Raw genomic sequence first — 18,663 nt, 5'->3', positions numbered from 1 at the left:
CCTGGTGGCCTTGTAGAATATCTAAAAATGAATGAGGCAACAGATGGCATGTTGCTCAATGGGACTCAGGTGTGTAGAATGCCTCAAAATGTCAGTTGTGGAACCCACATAGAACTACCTGATAGATTAGTGCCCTAGTTCAAAGGGAGATCCCTGTACCGCAGGTCTACTGAATGAGCTAATGAGTTTCCTAGTATGAGGTCTAAAAAGCTGAATTTTGTGGTCTTATGCAGATAGACATCCTGTGGGTGAGCTGAACCAATCAAAATAATTTACAGGATGAGGTTAGGTTTATCATACTTGTCTTGGCTGCCTGAAGGCTCTAAGTCCAATGAGTTCAACCACAAGCCAGGCAGCTTCATGAAGAAGCCTCCTTGGGAGCCCCATTGTTACTCCTCCCATCAGGACCTTGCATCTTCTATTCTTCTAGCCATCTTTGACCTTGCCTCATGAGCCACCTAAAGCCTTCCAGGGACAGGGTGGAATAAACTATTAAATAAGCCTAAGGAGAAATTCTTCAAGCCCAGCCTTCTTTGCTTGGTGCACCCATGAAATAAATCCGTTTAATCTTCACAGATAATCTAAACTCAGAGGACACCTACCAACCCTGCCTCATGGCTGTGAGGCTCAGAGAGGTTAGGTAGCCTGCCAAGATGGTGCTGGATCCAGTCCTAAGAGAGAGCAGATCCCATGACCTACTGTATTCCCCATCTGTCCTTGGAGATGAGCAGAGATAACCCCGAGCTTTGGGTGTAGGATCAGCCTGACCAGCAATTGCAGTCGTAGAGACTATGGCAGCCCTCAGAGCTTTGCCATAACCAGCATGTTATTTTTTTTAACTGAAATTTTATGTCATCAATCATACATATCCAAAATTTTGTAGATGCTCTTATGAACACATGAACAAAATATTTGTCATCTTTGGGGGGGGTGCCATAGCTCATGTTTGTGTATATTTATGGGGGAGGGTGTGAGGGCAGATACAATGATGCAATCACTGTAGTCCCGTGTCAATTTTATATCACCTTAGCTGTTCAGTACCCTCTAGTACTTGGGGGGCATTTCAAACGTTATTTCAGACAGATACACACACACACACACACACACAGCCCCAAGTTGTTACATATTTAAATATTTATTGTAACAATCAAATTCAGGAAACCGCAGAAAGTCCCTTCTGTGTGAGTTGTGAAACACACACACCACACACGCATACACACACACTCTACAGCACAACAAATATGCAATGAAAGCTACTTTGTTCACTTAAGAATCATCTTGTATACAAAATCAGTTTCACTCGAAGCTTAGGAATCGAAGTTCAGGGAGGCCACTTGCTACCTTGCTATGACTGATGTCTCCACCCTCAGCCTAGAGCGGGTTAGAACCAGAGGGATTGCAGCTGGGCTGCAGAAGGGAGGAAGTTTGCAGCTGGGAAGCTCCGCAGTTCTCACCCAAGTTTCCCGTTTTCCCCCCCTATGCAGGCTGACACTTCGAAGAAAGTTAGCCCGGAAATCTGCACCACCCGAAACCTGACCGAGTCCCGCCTCAGCCCTAGGAACTTCCCAGGCGGCGGGGACCCAGGCCTGGGGCAGGAATGGAGAAGCGGGCGGGTGCATCCCAACTGCGAGGAGGTTCAAGGAAGCGCCCTCTATTGGCAGCTTTGAGAGTGGCCCACATCTGTAAGCCAACTAGAAGTGCACGTACTGGTGTTTCTGGGTTCAGATGGGAAAGGGAGTTAACGCCGTGTACACCATTGCTCACCTCTTTGCAATTTTAAATTCCCCAGGAGGAGAAATAACTCAGGGTTTCTAGGACCACAGATATGTGCATGATGAAACGGTATAGTCTGGGTATGCAAAAGTGACTTTTGAGTATGGCGTGGGGCATCTGTAAGCTTACCTGTGCTAGTTCAGCTCCTGTTATCATTGGTCCATGAGTAAGGTCCTATGAGCAAAGAAGATGCCTCAGAACACAATGAATCTTAGTTGTCCATCTCCCTGGGGCTGCCTGTAGATACAGAAGGGGTGGGGGGATGCATGCAATCAAACAGGTGGTAATATCTTCTGAACCCAGATGTTAACAAAGAAAGCTGGCCCAGATACATGATGCTCTTTGCTGATCATCTCATCTACCTTGACTTCAGAATTGTAGATTATTCTTTAGGACCCGTAGCACCTTGTTAGATTGTGGCGTGAACCATGAACTCAGCTGGGGACATGACCTTCCTTTTTCCCCAGCCTGTAGAATCCTGGGGAGGTTGGCTATTGCTGCCTCTATTCACCTTGGGCATGATGTAAACAGAAATTAGCATCTGTCTTCTTCCTTTTTCCACACCCTGAAGTCATTTCCTCTTACCTGGGATTCTGAAGTCTGTATTCCCTCTGTGTGATGGATGCACACCGAGAGACAGGGAGGGTGGGGGGAGGAACTTCTTAAAATTCCCCAAAATGTTTTGACACTAGTTTTCAATGTTGCAACTGGGACTAGTCAGTTTCTAGTTTGGGTTTCCATCAGAAAGTTCTGTAGGAGTAGAGTATATAAGCTCTAGGAGCAACAGCAACAGCAGAAGGAGCAGCAGTCGAGGTACACCAGACCAGGCAGCCTGGAACTACCAAGGTGAGTACTCTCCTGCTTCCTGCCACTAATTCCCTGAGCCTAAAGGCTGTTCAGGTACAGACTCTAGGGGCTGTGCTACCCCTGAACCAGGCAGTATGGGAGCAGGGGTGAAGGGAGTCTGGAAGTGTTCCTTATGGCTTATCTACTGGTGAAAACTAGACACTTGGAGACTCAAATATTTGTTTAGAAAGTCAGCTAATTATAGATGTGATGTTGTACACCTGTAATCTCCAAATTTTGGAGGTGGGGGCAGAATGAACAAATTTGGGGGTTTAGGGCCAGTTTCAGCTACATAATGAGTTTGAAATCTGTCTCAAAAAAAAAAAACTAATAACGTGTGAAACCCTTTAACAGATGTGTATTTGATAGATAGGTTTGCTTTGTCTTTATTATTATTATTATTATTATTTTATCTTTTGAGACAAGGTTTCTCTGTAGTTTTGAAGTCTGTCCTGGAACTAGTTTTTGTAGACCAGGCTGGCCTTGAACTCACAGGGATCCGTCTGCCTACACCTCCCGAGTGCTGGGATTAAAGGCGTGTGCCACCACCTCCCAGCTGGTTTGCTTTGTCTTATATAGACACATACACATGTGGACATGTTTGTTGGTACTAATGGCTGTCTCCTAACGAGTGTAGTTAAGTTCTTGCTTACTAGCGAAACTTTTTAAAAAGCTTTTGTGCATCCCTTACAGTTACTGAACTCGTAACTGAACATCACGCTTGCTTCCCTCCCTATGGGGGGCTATAGAGTCAGCTGTGACGGTCGCACTGCATAGCTGTGTTCTGTGGTTCCCTGTGGCTTTTTAACTAATTTCACCACCTCAACAAAACCGAAAAACCTTGGTCGTGTTCAAAATTCCTTCCTAAAGTGTCTAACATCTGTGAGAAAGGGGGTGAAAGATCATCTTCATGGGCTCATTTCTTCTGTTTGCCCAGGTAAAGTCAGGGGTACCAGAGAGATCAGGGTGACAACACATTTTTACACAACAACCACTAAGCCTCAGCTGGCTGCTCGATTCGTTCAAGCTGTGTTTCAGGATGAGGTTAGGTCGTCTCCGAGGTTCATTCTGCTGAGATCTGAAATACACCAATAATCCATGGAACTCCCTCTAGGTTAGACTCTTACACCCTCTAGGTATAAGACAAGACAGACATGAATTCTGCCGTCAGGCCTCAGTATGGAGGACATAGACATTAAAGATGTAACCAAATTATTGCCATCGCAGTAAGTGCTGAGGGAGGAGAAGAGTGGGGATTTGGGGGTCCTGATTTCATTTGCAGATCAAGCAGGCACTTTCTATGGATCGTTTCATGAACTCCTGTCCTGATGGGGTTCCTATTTTACAGTCTAGGAGTATAAGGTTTACAGAAGTCAATTCAACTTGTCAGGGTCCCATAACTAACAATGGGCAGAGCAAGGTCTGCCTAGCTCTGGGACCATGGCCCTTTGCCCACTCAGGCCATCTGCACTGTGTATTCTTATTTCTGAGCATTTCTATTTTTAAATACTATTTCCATTTTTGAATTAAGAAAAAAAAACAGGATGAAACTTGCAAAAGGGATGTCCACTCAGGTGCGCTGTGCCCAGGTTGGCAGCAATGTTAGGAGCATTTACTGTCTGACCCAGGGTTCCTGTGTCTGTGCAAGAATCTCAGAAATTTAGAAAACTAACAAAATAATATTTTTAAAAAAAACCACAAAACCAAAAAGAAAAAAATGAATCATCAAAACTTATTGTGTTGGAGAACTGTGGCCTGGTGTCTGTTGCTCGACCAGGAAGCCAAAGCTTGGCCACATCCTGCACCCTTTTTTGTTTGTGTGGGTTTGGTTAAGAGGTGACTCAGCAGCATCTTCACCCTCTGCTGGTACTCTGTGCTCTAAGATGTACAAGGTGATGCTGAGATTGAGCGTGTTCCTTGAACCATTGCCAGGGCTCCCGTGAACCTGAAACACAGTACACGCGTGATGTTCAGATGCATCCGAGCCCCACAGAGGAAATTTCTGGCATGTAGCCAACAGGGAAAACCCCTGTGTTGTGAGCATATGAAGATATCACCAGGAGATGCCAGGAATCTCTGCCCTTTTCCCTTCCCAGAGTGCTGCCATCTGGGATTTACAGCCAGGTATAATTGCATCGCTTTCCCTGGGCATCTCTCTACAGCCTGGCAGATTTTTTTTTTATTTTTAAACCCTCTGTATACACAACAGAAAGAATTTTGCATGTGCCCCTGGTTCTTCGGCTAGCGCGAGATAACACACCGTCAGTTGCCCACTGTGCTATACATATTTATCACTGCACACCTAACAGCCCTTTGAGACCACATAAGCCTTCACTATGCCCTTTTACAGGTGATGCGAGTAGGGCCCAGAGGAGCAAGACCAACACCACACAGCTACTGAGTAGCAGGGCCAGAGTCCAAGCCTGTGAATGTGCCAACCAGTGCCCGTTTCAGCTAGTACTTGGCTGTATGATAACTTGGACCTGGACAAGGCCTGGATTCTAGTCCTGTCTCTGTCACTGATGATATTTATAAGGAAAGAGAGAACACAGCAAGGTCCGCAAAAGTTAGCCATATTCTGACAAAGCCAGATCTAGAACCAATGTGTGCTCATTTTTTAAGGCATTTGCCTGGAATAGTTAAACCTTAATTCGTATGGATTAGACCTGTGGTCTCTCAAATCTTATCCCTGCCAGATGGTAGCATCCTCCAAGGTAGAGGGAGGTGATTCTGAAGGGAATTAATTAGACACCAATTATCTCAAACACATTTATGAGTGTGGTATAAACTTTCCAGTCGAAAGATTTCTGCTAACCCTGGGTGTTAATCTAGACTGGGTTACGATATAAGATGGTGGCTGACTTATGTACTTCAAAATTCCATGGTGGGTCAATCAATATGTTATGGTCTTCTGCCAAAGAACACCTGATTTGTAGGCATGCTGGACCAATGTTTACATTGGTTAACACATTTACCTTATGTGTTCCATGGACCTGAAGCACCAGCTTCGGGAACCTTCAAGACATGTTAAATCAGACAATCTGGGCTGAGACTCAGCAGTCTTAAGTAAGCCCAGGTTATACCTTATACTCAAGCTTATGAAATGCGGACTTTTGTTTTGAGGGTGAGAGCTGTATGGGAATTTGGGGTACTTTCTGACAATGTTTTGAAAATCTAAGCCACTACAGGTTCTTGCCAGAACTTGAAAGTTTACCCCTGCATTACCTTTCCCACACCTGACCTGGTCCTTTAGCCTAGGGCATCCCAGTAAATTCTGCACAATAGACAGGGATACAGAGCTCAATGAGATGGGAAGCAGAGCTCACACTGTCTGAGTAAATATTCGTACCGCGGCAGTATTGGTCCCGGGAAGCAGTGTATAGGTGAAGCCTTCCCCCCTCCCCACTCTGCACAAAGCTCCATAGGTGTTATATTAACATTACAATCAGAACCAAGGAAGTGCTGCGTGTAGGTTTAGGAAGCCGCCTTCCACCTCCAAGCTTGTGTTTCTGATCTTTAAACTGATTAGATAATGAGCCAGATGTGATGGTACACATTTTTAATCCCAGCACTCAGGAGGCAGAGGCAGGTGGATCTCTGCAGGTTTGAGGCCTACCTGGTCTGTAGCATGAGTTTCAGGACAGCCAGGGCCGAGGCTACGTTTCTAAAAGGAAGAAAGGGGAGAAGAGCAGTTATCAGCAAGACGAATTCAGCTCAAATGTCAGCTGCACAAGCCTGATGTCCTGAGTTTGAGCCCTGATCCCACAGAGGAAGGAAAGGACCAACTCCCAAAAGTTGCCCTCTGACCTCCACACATGTGAGTGCACACACGCACACATACAATAGAAATAAATACATATTTAAAAAAACAAATAGTATCAGATGTGTGGGTCCTAGGATTCTCTCAGTTCCAGGTAGCCTATGGTTCCTCATTCAGAGATGTTTTTACCCAAAGATAGACTTCCTATAATCCTACTAACTGCCAGTGAGGAATAGGAAGGGGAAAGGCCATAATTAGAAGGCAGAGGACGTATGGCTTTGGTTAATTGGATTATAGTTGACATTCTCTGCCCTGCTTTCCTGCCTCTTCTTTCCCTTTCCTCATCCTCTTCCTTCTGCTTCTCCACACAGATGTGTCATCAGAGACTGACCATCTCCTGGTTCGCTGTGGTTCTGCTGGCGTCTCCACTCATGGCTATATGGGAGCTGGAGAAGGGTGGTAAGCAATCTTTCCTTTCTTCCTGTGGGGCTCCAGGTTCTAAGCCTGAGCCCAGGGCAGCCGCTGGGAAAGGAGACCGAAATGGACCACCATGCATGAGGTCTCCTCAGGAAAGCCTTGCCTTGGGAAAGATGCAGAGCTACCCGCTCCTGCCCCGCCCCACTTCTTCCATCTCTGGGGTCAGTCTCTGCCTGGTTTGGTTTTCGTGTTGGATGAAAGAGTTTCAGTGGATTGTGGTGACAATGGGGACATGACCTTTGTCTGAAATACTAGAAAACAACTCTTCCAAGCAACTGAAATTCCCTGGTAGAGAATTTCAAAAGTAGCAAAATTGTCTTCTGCCTTCAACTGCTCCTCCACTCTGCATTGTCCTCTGAGTGGGCTCTATGATGGGTTTCCTCTGGCCACTTTAGGGTTGGCATTCATATTGACTTGGGTTCAAATCATGATTCTGCCAGGTATTGATTCTGAAACTTTGAGCTGGATAGCCTCATGGCCTCCGTTTTCTTAGTTGGGTGTCAATAAGGTCACTGACCACATGGGCTATTGACTATGTTAATGAATACAGAAGACAACATATGGTAAAATGAACATAAATGTTAGCAAGCCCTATTGTTCAAAACAAAGTCTCCAAACTTGTCATTATCCCAAGGGCAATAAGATTATTTGCAGACTAATAGTGTTGGCACAGCAAGGAGTTCTCTCTGTCTTTGTACTACCTCACACTTATCAAATGTCCATCCACTCAGTCTTCATATGGACCTAAAAGAACCTCAAATGCTTCCTGAAATCCAAGGTAATAATATTGGTAATTTATGCTTTCATAGCTACACTGTCTTAGTTAGGGTTTCTGTTGCTATGAAGAGACACCATAACCAGGGCAACTCTTACAAAGGAAAACATTTAGTTGTGGTGGTTCACCTCCAGTTCAGAGGTTCAGTCCATTATCACCATGATGGGACATGGCAGTGTGTAGCTAGAAATGGTGCTGGAGAAGTAGCTGAGAGTTCTAAATCTTGATCCACAGACAACAGGAAGTGAACTGTCTGCCACAGTGAGTGTAGCTTAAGCAAAGGAGATCTCAGAGTCCATTCCCATAGTGACATGCTTCCTCCAACAGGGCCACGCCTACTCCAACAAAGCCACACTTCCTAATAGTGACACTCCCTTTGGGGGTTATTTTCTTTCAAACCACCACATATACTATTGCAATGTCTAATATTTATTGAACATAGAACCTCATTTAATTTTACAACAGCTGTATAAAGTAGGAGCTATCAGTGTCCCATTTTACAGATTTTGAAAACCAAGGCTCAAGAGATTAGAACAGGACTTGATCCCAGTTAGTCTCACTTCCGAGTCTGTGTGTTTAAGCGTTAGATGATTTTACAGGGAGGGCAGAAAGCAACTGTTTCCTGTGCCCATCAGGAAGAAATGGACATACATTAAAAATGAAAAGATTTCTTGCCTGATGATTATAAACAATATTTTGAGAACCCAGACAGTACAATACCAAAATTGGCACCTGAAGAAAATGAGGTCAGTGTTGGGTCCCCAGGGGAACAGTGCAAAGATGGGGACATACCATTAAGTCTAATAAACCAGAAGCAAACTTTATTCTAGGACGAAAATAAAAAATAAATCACAGGGCATAAAAAGCTTATCAGCTAGCTGAGACCACAGTCCGAGGTGGGCTTATAAGGCTGTGGCAAAGGCCGGTTTCTGGACCCACCTTCTTATATTAGGTCTGAACAAAGGAATTTTTACAATCTCAAGGTAAAACTCAAATACAGAGTGCCTTACTTTACAATCTTCATTGACAGAGGTTTTCAGTTAAACTAGTGTTTGTAGTTAATCTATTGTCTTCCCCGGTATCTTCAGGTGGTGTTTATTGAATCTCTGCATTCTTTCCTTCAATGCTGCTAGTTTCACATAGCAAGGATAATGCATAACCCAGAGGTCATGTATGTCCACCTCCTAGAGGTTAATTCAGCTTGTATCTGTCGTTAATCACAGATGGCGCGGGGGGGGGGGTGTTATCTTAAGCTAACTTTCAGTTTGCAGAGAGATGCTTTGGCCTTGTAAATACTTTGTAAAGCGGAGTAACCCACTGTTAAAAGTTAATCCTTTGACTGCCTGCTCTCATTCTTCTAGGCTTATAACTTTATATTTCTTTATTTCTACATTCTTATTTCTGGAATCTACATTTATATATTCTTATTCTTGGACCCTTTGGTCAGTATTTTCAATCCAAAGGTTCGCAGGAACTAGAAAATAACAGAGCAGGTAAGGGTATCTGCTGTTAATTCTGATGACCTGGACTTTACCACTGATCACTGAGATCTACATGATAGGAGAGGACCAATCTCTCCAAACTGCTCCCTGATCTCCAGACACGAGCTATAGCACATTTACAAACACACACGCGCGTCTACACACACATACACACAAGGAAAAATTAAATGCTATTTTAAAAATAATAATATCAAAAAGTCTGGCCTCCCACCCCAATAGAATGTTTGACCCTTTCCTAAGTAAAGCTGCTGCCACAGTCAGATCTAAGGCCTGGAGATTTTAGAGAGCTTAGGAAGGCACTGAAGCCCTGGCTGAGTTAACTCCTTCATCACTTCAGACCTGGCAAACCACAGAAGTTTTCGAAAACCAATGTGAGAAACAGAGAAGGCTTGTGATGAAGTCACAGTGATAGCCTGCAGCCCAGGGGGACACCTAAGCTCTGCTTCCAACATCCCTGGGAAGTTCTTTCCCTGCCCTTGGGCCAAGGTCTTCTGAGGTTTCTGAGTCCAGGTTCTAACAGGAAAACAACCTGCAGTGCTGTTCAGTTGCCTGGGGGAAAAAGAAAAACTGGAGGAAGCCAAGGGTTCCTGAGGTCTGGTGTCAACTCAAGCTAATGATTTCCAAAGAGTTTGGCCTTTCTACACCCAAGGCTTTTTTAAGGCCTTTGGCTGGTTCTGGTCCATAGCTGTACCATTCCAAATCCCCAGCTCTTTGCCACTATGACTCCCATATCTAATCAGGCATCAAGACCATCTAGAAGACTTACCAAAGGGGTCACTGGGGCCACCCCAACATTTCTGACTCAGAAACAGAGAGCACGCATCATGGATGTTTCTTGGTGATGCTGATGATAGAAGTTGGGAACCCACCAGGCTTTGAAAACCACTACATTAAGTTATTCTTTTGATTAATAATTCATAAGTGGGTAACCAGCTGAATGAAGCTTTGATATGACACTCTCCAGAATACCTTATGGAGCTATTCCTGGAGGCTCGTTTGGAAAATTTCAGTGCATTAGAAACCCATTGCATGGCACAGGAGACAAACACTTCCCACTTGATGGGACCTTGCTTAGCCTTTTGGCATCAACACCTTCCTTCAAAAATGAGGAAACTTTCATCTACTTACCCATATTAGTGTAAATTAGCTCTTTAAAAAAACAAAAGGCTGCTAATGACAGTCTCCATTGATGAGGTTCATGCAGAAGGGATGAAAACCTTAAGTCTTCCTGGATAATTGTTAAGAGTTTTTCAGTGCATTTGCCTGGTACTTTGGTCTGTGGGTAGTGATGATGCTGATGGTGATGATGATGACGATGAAGCCAGGACAGAGTCAGGCTGTAGTTACTGTGCTGAGGTGTGTGCTTTTATCCGTCTATCCTCATAGCCGATCTACAAGCATAGACACTATTGTTTCTATCATCTTGCAAGGACTCTGAGGCTCCTGGTAGTTCAGCACCTTACTCAAAATCCAATTAGAGGCCTTGGGATTTCCCAGTCTATCTTCTTCCATACCTATACTTTAACCACTGTGTTACTCTGCTCAGCACACACCCAGCCATATTCCCTGTGAACTGCAACTGGCAGCTCATTCCCCACCCCAGCCCCACCTCCACTCCCTGACCGCTAACAACCAATCTTGTGTTGTTTGTATCTGTCTTGTTTCAAGGTTTCCCCTGTGTGCCTACTAACCAGGGATTAATGATTACAGGCCGCCTGCCAGTTAATGACTCAGTGGCAGTTAATAGCACTGTTTCCCTGTTCTGTGACCTTGAGTCTAGACAGGGCTCCATGCCCTAAGACCATCTCAGCCAGCACTTCAAAACTCTTGTGAGCAGTGATGTGTCCAGGCAGTGGGGATGCTGACATAGTGGATGAAACCTAGTCCCAGGGTTCCTGAAGTTCACCATCCAGGTCTTCACTGTTGGTCCTCTCCAGTTTATGTTGTAGAGGTGGACTGGTCCCCTGGTGCCCCTGGAGAGAGAGTGGTCCTCACCTGTGACACTCCTGAAGAAGAAGATATCATCTGGACCTTTGAAAAGAGCGGCAAAATCGTGGGCTCTGGGAAAACCCTGACCATCCTAGTCAAAGAGTTTTTAGAAGCTGGCCAGTACACCTGCCACAAAGGAGGCAAGACTCTGAGCCACTCACACCTGTTGCTTCACAAGAATGAAAATGGAATCTGGTCCACTGATATCTTAAAGGACCAGAAAGGTAATTCCATTCCCTGGGATAGTACTTTTTCTTCTACATCTCTTCTGAGAGAGAGAGAGAGAGAGAGAGAGAGAGAGAGAGAGAGAGAGAGAGAGAGAGAGAGAGAGAGAGAGAGAGAGAGAAGCTTGATTTTTTTTTTCTTTTCTGACACAGATCCCAAAAATAAGACCTTCCTGAAATGCGAGGCACCAAATTACTCCGGACGGTTCACCTGTTGGTGGCTGACAGAGATCAGCTCTGACCTGAAGTTCAACGTAAAGAGCAGCAGTAGGTAAGGAACGGAGTCCCTCTGGTTTCTCAACATTTTGCTAGACCTAGCTCACACAGAATCTAAGTACAAACTGTCCATGGATTATCAGTGAAGGATACGGGGACAGCAAAGTCGATTCTGTATTTTTTTTTCCACTTTCCCTCAGCTTTAAGCTGTAAGCCGGCCCTCTGAGGATAGTTGTTAGGTGAGTTTGAATTCACTCATGCAAATTGCCTGGCAGCCCTTCATTAAGGCTTACAGCAGCATGGGGAGAAATTAAAGAGAACTCTTAGCCACAAATAACTTGCCAAAACTCTACCGTGTGCCAAAAACAGAAACAAGTGCTCTGGGGCCTCGCTCACGGAAACGCTGAAGCAGATTCTAGAAACCTCTGAGACCGTCTGAAATTTTCCTAGAGCCTTTTCAACTTCTCCCTGCCTCCCTCCCTGCTCCGCTATTCTGAAGTCCAGTTTGTCCAGTACCCTTGGGCTTTCCCTAAGAAACCGTTTCCCAGAGCTCCCGAGCCGGTGCGTCAGACGGCTCTGCCATTAACATCAATTATTAGCTGACTCCCTGAGCCACGTGGAGGGCAGTGGAACAAACACCCGGGCTCCACTACTGCTTAAATAAGTAAATTAGGGACTCAGTTCCCCGTCTTCAGCATGAATTTACTATGACTTAAACATAACTAGGAAAAATAATGGTTCAGGGTGACATCAGAGCCCTTGCTGCTCATAGGAAAGTTTTCTGAGCTGGGGCCCTGGGTAGACTCACGTACATTGTAAGAGGCATACCTGGGGTAGCATGCCAGACCTCTATGTGCTTATAAGAAAATTATTTTTCTGGCTAGAGAAATTCTTGTACATGTTCATGAAGACACTGGTGCATGGATAAGGGACACTGTGATACTTTGCATAATAGGCAAAGGAATACTCAAATAGAGCAGTTATGTGCATTTATTCAAAAGAATAACCCAACTCATATGTTCTTCATAGAGAACTCCCCACAATACTTTCAGAGAGGAAAAAGATGGTTACAAAATCATATATATATAATTTTCTTGTCTTTTTAAAGTCATGCTAAAATGGAAATAAAAACACATATGTACATGTATGTATGTATATGATTATGTTGAATAGTCATTTAAAAGTTCCAGAAAATTGTAAATAATATCTATATCTGGGACTCAGATTTGAGTTAAAATGGGGATAGCAGAGACACGAATGTTTTCTTTATAAACATCTTTGTCATTTTGTTTTGTTTTGTTTTTGTTCTTGCTTTGTTTTATTTTTGAGACAGGGTTTCTCTGTGTAGCTTTGGAGTGTGCCCTGGAACTTTCTCTGTAGACCAGGCTGGCCTCAAACTCACAGAGATCTGCCTGCCTCTGCCTCCCAAGTGCTGGGATTTAAGGCGTGTGCCATTACCACCCGGCCCATCCTTGTCATTTTAATTCTTTATAATTAGTGTTTATTGATCTTATGAATGATAGAGAGAAAATTTAAATTCTCAATGACGGGGTTTAAACAGGTTCTCTGGCATTAAAACATTTCCAGGTTCATTTAGGCAAGAAATGTAAGTTTTAGACTCTTATAGCTTCCTCTGCTGGAAAAGGCTGGGTTGGCTTTTGAACCCCAGAGGATAAATCTAACCACTTCTCAGACGACAGTCACCAGGTACTTGCTCTCTGATCTGTAACACAGAACGATTTCTGTCTTGCCCATCAGCTCCTCTGATTCCCGAGCAGTAACATGTGGAGCAGCATCTCTGTCTGCAGAGAAGGTCACAGTGAACGAAAGGGACTATAAGAAGTACTCAGTGGCATGCCAGGAGGATGTCACCTGCCCGACTGCCGAGGAGACCTCGCCCATTGAGCTGGTGATGGAGGCGCAGCACAGGGATAAATATGAAAACTACAGCACCAGCTTCTTCATCAGGGACATCAGTGAGTTTTACATGGGAGCATGTACCTGGGAAGCAAAGACGCTCAAGAAGCAAAGATGCCATGTGCCACATGGTCATGATCCCCTGCAGCCTTTTTTATTCTGCACCTCCTGAAAAGCATGACATAGAAACTCTTGTCTGCATTTTGCAGAGGAGGAGACTGAAAGATCAAGCTGCCTTTCTCCAGATCTCTAGTCTCAGAGCTCAGACCCTGATTTCCCTCATGCAGCAGGCATTTGGGGACATGTCTAGTCTGCTCCCCAGGTAGATGAGTGATGGATCTGAGAGTCACTGGGTCATCTACCCTGAGGCCAACACTTCCCTACCATCTGCAGTTTGCACAGTTCATCTTTCTCTAACAATCACATATATGTGTGGAGTTATAAAATCCTTCGGACATCTACTTCTAAATTGACAGACAGAGAGTTTGTCTTTTCTCATTGCCTTTACCACATATTCATGGAATGGTCATCCTGATAAAATGGGATGGAATCAGAGACCTTGATGCATAATTTTCAGAAAGTCTATAGGTGGTGGGGTTGGGTGTTGACACAGGGATGGTCAGGGAGGTACCCTCTGAGAAGATGACGTTTGGCAGAGGCCTAAAGCCTCTGTTCATCTTATTACAGTATTATTATTATTATTATTAATTGTAGTAACAATACTATGAAGGGCATTTTTGAAGTGCCTACCAGGAACAGTGTAATCATTGTGTGGAATAGAGCTAGGCTTTAAATGGGAGCATACTCCAGAAATGTCTCTCCATCAAGAAGAAAGTGCCACCTGAAGATCATGATACTCACTGTATTGTCAGACAGAATCCAGGGGTGGCACCTAGTAGATTATAAGTCTTGGGTCAGCTACATGCTTAGTGCAAAGTGGGGGATCAAGCCCAGAGAGGGTGTCCCTGACTGCAGAGCCCAGATACTAGTCTTTATTAAGCAGAATGACATCAGGGCCTGCCAGTCTTTGCAGTGAAGAAAAGGCTCAAAAACATAGGATGCTGTCCATAACAGTGACTTCCTCACGTGGAAGAAGCATCCTCCACCGCCGTACCTCACAGGTGCCGCCCAGGTGCTCAGAGAAGAGAATGAGCTCTAGGGACTCGAAGGTGGAAGGATCAGCCATCCAAGATCAGAAGCCTATACCCAGGCTCCAAAGTCTGGCAAGATAATAAAGGAGGTTTGTCCTCTTCTGCAGTCAAACCGGACCCGCCCAAGAACCTGCAGGTGAAGCCGCTGAGGAACTCTGAGGTGGAGGTGTCCTGGGAGTATCCTGACTCCTGGAGCACTCCCCACTCCTACTTCTCCCTCAAGTTCTCTGTCCAGCTCCATTGCGGGACAGAAAGGGTAAGGTGGGGGCAGGGACACAGGCGTGGTGGGTGTATCCAGGTCAGATTTATGCAGCCCATGTGGGGCAATGTGAAGATCCTAACAACCAGGCAGGCACTTGCTCCAGGGCTAGACCTGTGCTGAGGACTCTTTCTCTCTCTGTGTATCACACACAACCCACACAAAGGCCCAGAGGCGCCTCTTCACTGAGGACAGTAAAGTTCAGAAGGGCAATGACTTGTCCAATTTCACCCAGCTAGAGCAGTGACAGAACCAGGACTCAGTATCACTCTGCTGGAGGCAAAGGTTGTGACCCAAACCACCCCACTTCCTCCAGGACAGTCAACTGCCAATCCTTAACGATAATTGTCAATGATAAAGAGAGCTGGGTTCCAGGAGCCTAAAATGATTGTTTCAACCAAGTGAATGTAATAAATGCTAGAACATTGGTGCTGTGCCTCACACAATATGGATAATCCCTACTTGTGTAATATAAGGAGCAATCATTTCACCAAACAAGGTGCCCGCACTTATACAGACTAACATGGTCACTTTCCAGTCCTCTGGCCCTTAACACAGTGATCTCTCGTAAGTTTTTGGAGACAGTTTTATAGAGCCTTTAAAGTCACAAATCAAAGGCCTTTTCCTACATAGCATTTAGAATGTGGTGATAATTCAGCTCAGAGATTCAATCACTCTCTAAAAGTGGGAGCAGAAAATGAGGTTATCTTGAAACAGATTGTAACTGTTAGCTAAATTTTGCTAAGTTTCAGCCCTGTGTATATGTATTTAATACTCATATCTTAAATAGGTAATGTTGGGTGTTTTCTACTTGCTAAAAGCTTTCTGAGCACTTTTACATAAATAGTGTATTTACCTGCTTCCATTCTTAGAGGCAGGCCCCATTCATAAATAAGGAGAGGTACAGAGAGCCAAAGACATGTTCCTGAAGCCCCAAAGCTGTTTAGTAGCACTGCCAGGATTTGAAGTCACCAATGTAAGGTGACAGGCACATGAGGGATGGGGGATGTCGTATTTCTGGATAGCCAGAATACAACTAAGGAAGGCTGATCTCAGTCCCTCCCCATGAGCCTCATACTGGAGTCTTTGCCTGTGAACAAACTACTATTCAGAGAGACAGAAGGTGAAGCTTACTAAACAGAAAAGTGAGGCCCCGGGAGATGGGCGAGTCAGTGAAGTGTTTCCTGCTGAAGCATGAAGACCTGGATTCTAACTCCCAGAAATTATGTAAAAGCTGGATGGAATGCTTATAACCCTGGCATGGCACAAGTGCGCACACGTGCGCACACTCGCATTTACACATACATGTATTTACAGCTTCTGCCAGCAGGTGGTGCAAGGATAGCGTCCTTAAGACGACACCGTGTTTGTTTAAGGAGGTTATGTTCTGCAGGAACATGCCAGCCTGCCTTAGATTGCCTAAAGCCCTTACACACTTTCCTCTTCTTTGTAGGAAAATAAATCCAGGCTTGTAGACGAGACCTTTACCAAAGTTACATGCCCCGAAGGTACAGAGGTCTGCGTGAGAGCTCAGGATCGCTACTATAATTCATCGTGGAGCAAATGGACATCTGTGATCTGCAGTTAGGTGAGCAGGTCCAAAAATCCCAGACACACCTACACATTCAGCTCTTGTGGAGGACAACAGTGGGGGCGTGGCTTGTGAGAGAGGAGGGGATAGAGTTCCTGGCACAGGGATATCAGGATAGCATTTGTTCATTCCCAGATATTAATTTGATGTGTTTGTTAGTTCAGGCACTGTCCTGGGCCCAGGGATATTACAATAAATAAAACAGGCAAGGGTCCTATCTTTGTAGGGAGGGGATGGGCGGCAAGGAAGGCCCCACGGCGAGGAAGCCAGGCATCAGAGTCAGGAGGACCCGGAAGTAGATAAAGTTGGAACATTGTCCTAGGGGCTCTGACGACCACTGAGGAGCTTTTTAATAGCCTGATGCGATGCCCTTTTTAGAAAAATCTCTCGAGAGCCCCTGGCGAGCATGAGACTAACTGAATTCTGAGTCTCATAAGGACGGACTGGTCCTTCTCGCATGGGAATCCTCAAACCCAATGGCTAGGGAGAAGGCGTGCTGAGCAATGGGAAATACGCTTCTGACTAACACAGACTTACCCACATTTCCTCACAGGGTCTAATCCCAGGATGCAACTTTGGAAGACAAAAAGTGCAACACGTTAGGAAAAAAAGTTTAAACTCATGATGCTTCGAAGAGACCCCTCCCAAAAGCTATTTTCTACTTAGTTGGCTTTTTCCAGTGTTTTAGCTTCATAATGACACCTTTGCTATATTTCTACATTTAAATGTCAAATGCCCACTGAGACAACGAGCTAATTTATTAACATAGCCTTATGTTATTTAAATATTTAAGTAATTTATGTATTTATTAATTTATTTCTGTATTTAACATTTGTATACCAAGATGTATTGAATATTTCATGTTCTCATGGCCTGATCCACAGGGACCAGGCCCTATTATGCAAAGTGTGAATTTATTATTTTGTTCAACACCTTTTCAACCAGTGCACAGGTACCCTGGCTTTTGAGACAACCAATAAGAGCATAATATTCTGACACAAGCAATGTTATGTATTTGTGACCAGTAAAGAAAGACACAGGGGACATTAGGAGACTATGAAGAAGCTATGAAGGAAATTCCGAAGAAATTAGTGCTGGTTCCAACATCAGTGAAGACTTCCTAGCAGTGGCATTGATAAGAAGCCAGGACCACCTGTGCTCCTATTAGACTCTGGGTACCTAAATTTAAAAGATTTTCTAAATCCAGGTTTGGGGCTATAGCTCAGATGGTAGAGTGTTTGCCTAGAATTCATGAAGCCCTGAGTTTGTTCCCCAGCCCTGTATAAACTAAGCATGGAGGTGCATACCTTAATCCTAGCACTAGGGAAATAGAAGAACTTCAGAAAAACCAGACATTTAGCATCATCCCCATCTACATTACAAGTTCAAGGCCAGCCTAGACTGCATGATATACTACCTCAAGAAGAAGGGAAGGAGAGAAGGGGTAGGGAGAGTTAGTTGGTTACCTCCTTGGCAGTCCCCACCTCCAACACTCATAAGACACAGAATAGAGACATCCTGGGTGTTTGGAAAAAAAGGGACTCTTTGAATTGGCATTTGAGAGGGAACATAAGTATAGTTGTGTCTAGAGGACATAAAATCTGAAGTGCCTTAACAACCTTGCAAATGGATGCAAAGAAAACCATATAGAATCACTGCCTCATCAGCCTGAGTACAGCTATGACCTGACAGGACCCCTCATGCCCCCAAGGTACTGCAGCCACATAATGACCTAATACCATGCTTCTTGTAGTGATCGCCTTTGTCTATTTATTTATTCACTTATTTATTTATTTATTTATGCCTTGTGAAACCAAATGAATAAAAACTTTTCTTTGCAACCATGGTTTGCTTCTTTCTCAGCTGACTATGGCGTTCCGTTTCCAAGCCTATTTGGGTACCCTCCACCTTCCCTTTCCTCCCCCCCTCTCCTATCACCCCATCGTCTAAGAACTGCTTCTCCTTGAAGTGATTTCATCTCCAATTGTGCAGAATCACCCTTTTATAGTATCTCCAACATCGGCATCTTGCTGAGCTCAGGGAAGGTCTTTGCAAGCTTCTCACCAGGAACTCCACGAGGGCACAACACTTCACTGTGCCCTCTTTAGGGGTTTGCTGCTCCATCATCAATCCTGAAATGATACTCTGATTTCCCCCCTTGTCTTAGTTCGCTTTATATTGCT

General features: G+C 44.5%; 1 protein-coding gene across 1 annotated transcript; it reads left to right on the top strand.

Annotated features, from left to right (window-relative positions):
- The first annotated feature begins 2,566 nt into the window (after positions 1–2,566).
- Positions 2,567–18,321, top strand: Il12b (interleukin 12B). Its single transcript, XM_075989653.1, has 8 exons — positions 2,567–2,619; positions 6,751–6,838; positions 11,071–11,346; positions 11,500–11,617; positions 13,321–13,538; positions 14,738–14,886; positions 16,343–16,477; positions 17,034–18,321. Exons 2-7 carry the CDS (start codon positions 6,751–6,753, stop codon positions 16,475–16,477), a joined length of 984 nt encoding a protein of 327 aa, XP_075845768.1. The 5' UTR covers positions 2,567–2,619; the 3' UTR covers positions 17,034–18,321.
- The last annotated feature ends 342 nt before the right edge of the window (positions 18,322–18,663 follow it).

The sequence above is a fragment of the Microtus pennsylvanicus genome, chromosome 11 (assembly GCF_037038515.1).
Source record: "Microtus pennsylvanicus isolate mMicPen1 chromosome 11, mMicPen1.hap1, whole genome shotgun sequence".
Classification (NCBI taxonomy): domain Eukaryota; kingdom Metazoa; phylum Chordata; class Mammalia; order Rodentia; family Cricetidae; genus Microtus; species Microtus pennsylvanicus.
Note: the sequence above shows the minus strand (reverse complement) of the source record. Positions and strands in the feature narration are given on the sequence as shown.

What these genes read in the sequence shown, in the direction of transcription:
- Il12b (XM_075989653.1), top strand. Translation starts at nt 6,751, where the DNA reads ATGTGTCATCAGAGACTGACCATCTCCTGGTTCGCTGTGGTTCTGCTG. An exon ending in AACGTAAAGAGCAGCAGTAG is followed by an intron (nt 11,618 to 13,320) that starts GTAAGGAACGGA and finishes CTTGCCCATCAG; the next exon opens with CTCCTCTGATTCCCGAGCAG. An exon ending in TCCATTGCGGGACAGAAAGG is followed by an intron (nt 14,887 to 16,342) that starts GTAAGGTGGGGG and finishes TCTTCTTTGTAG; the next exon opens with GAAAATAAATCCAGGCTTGT.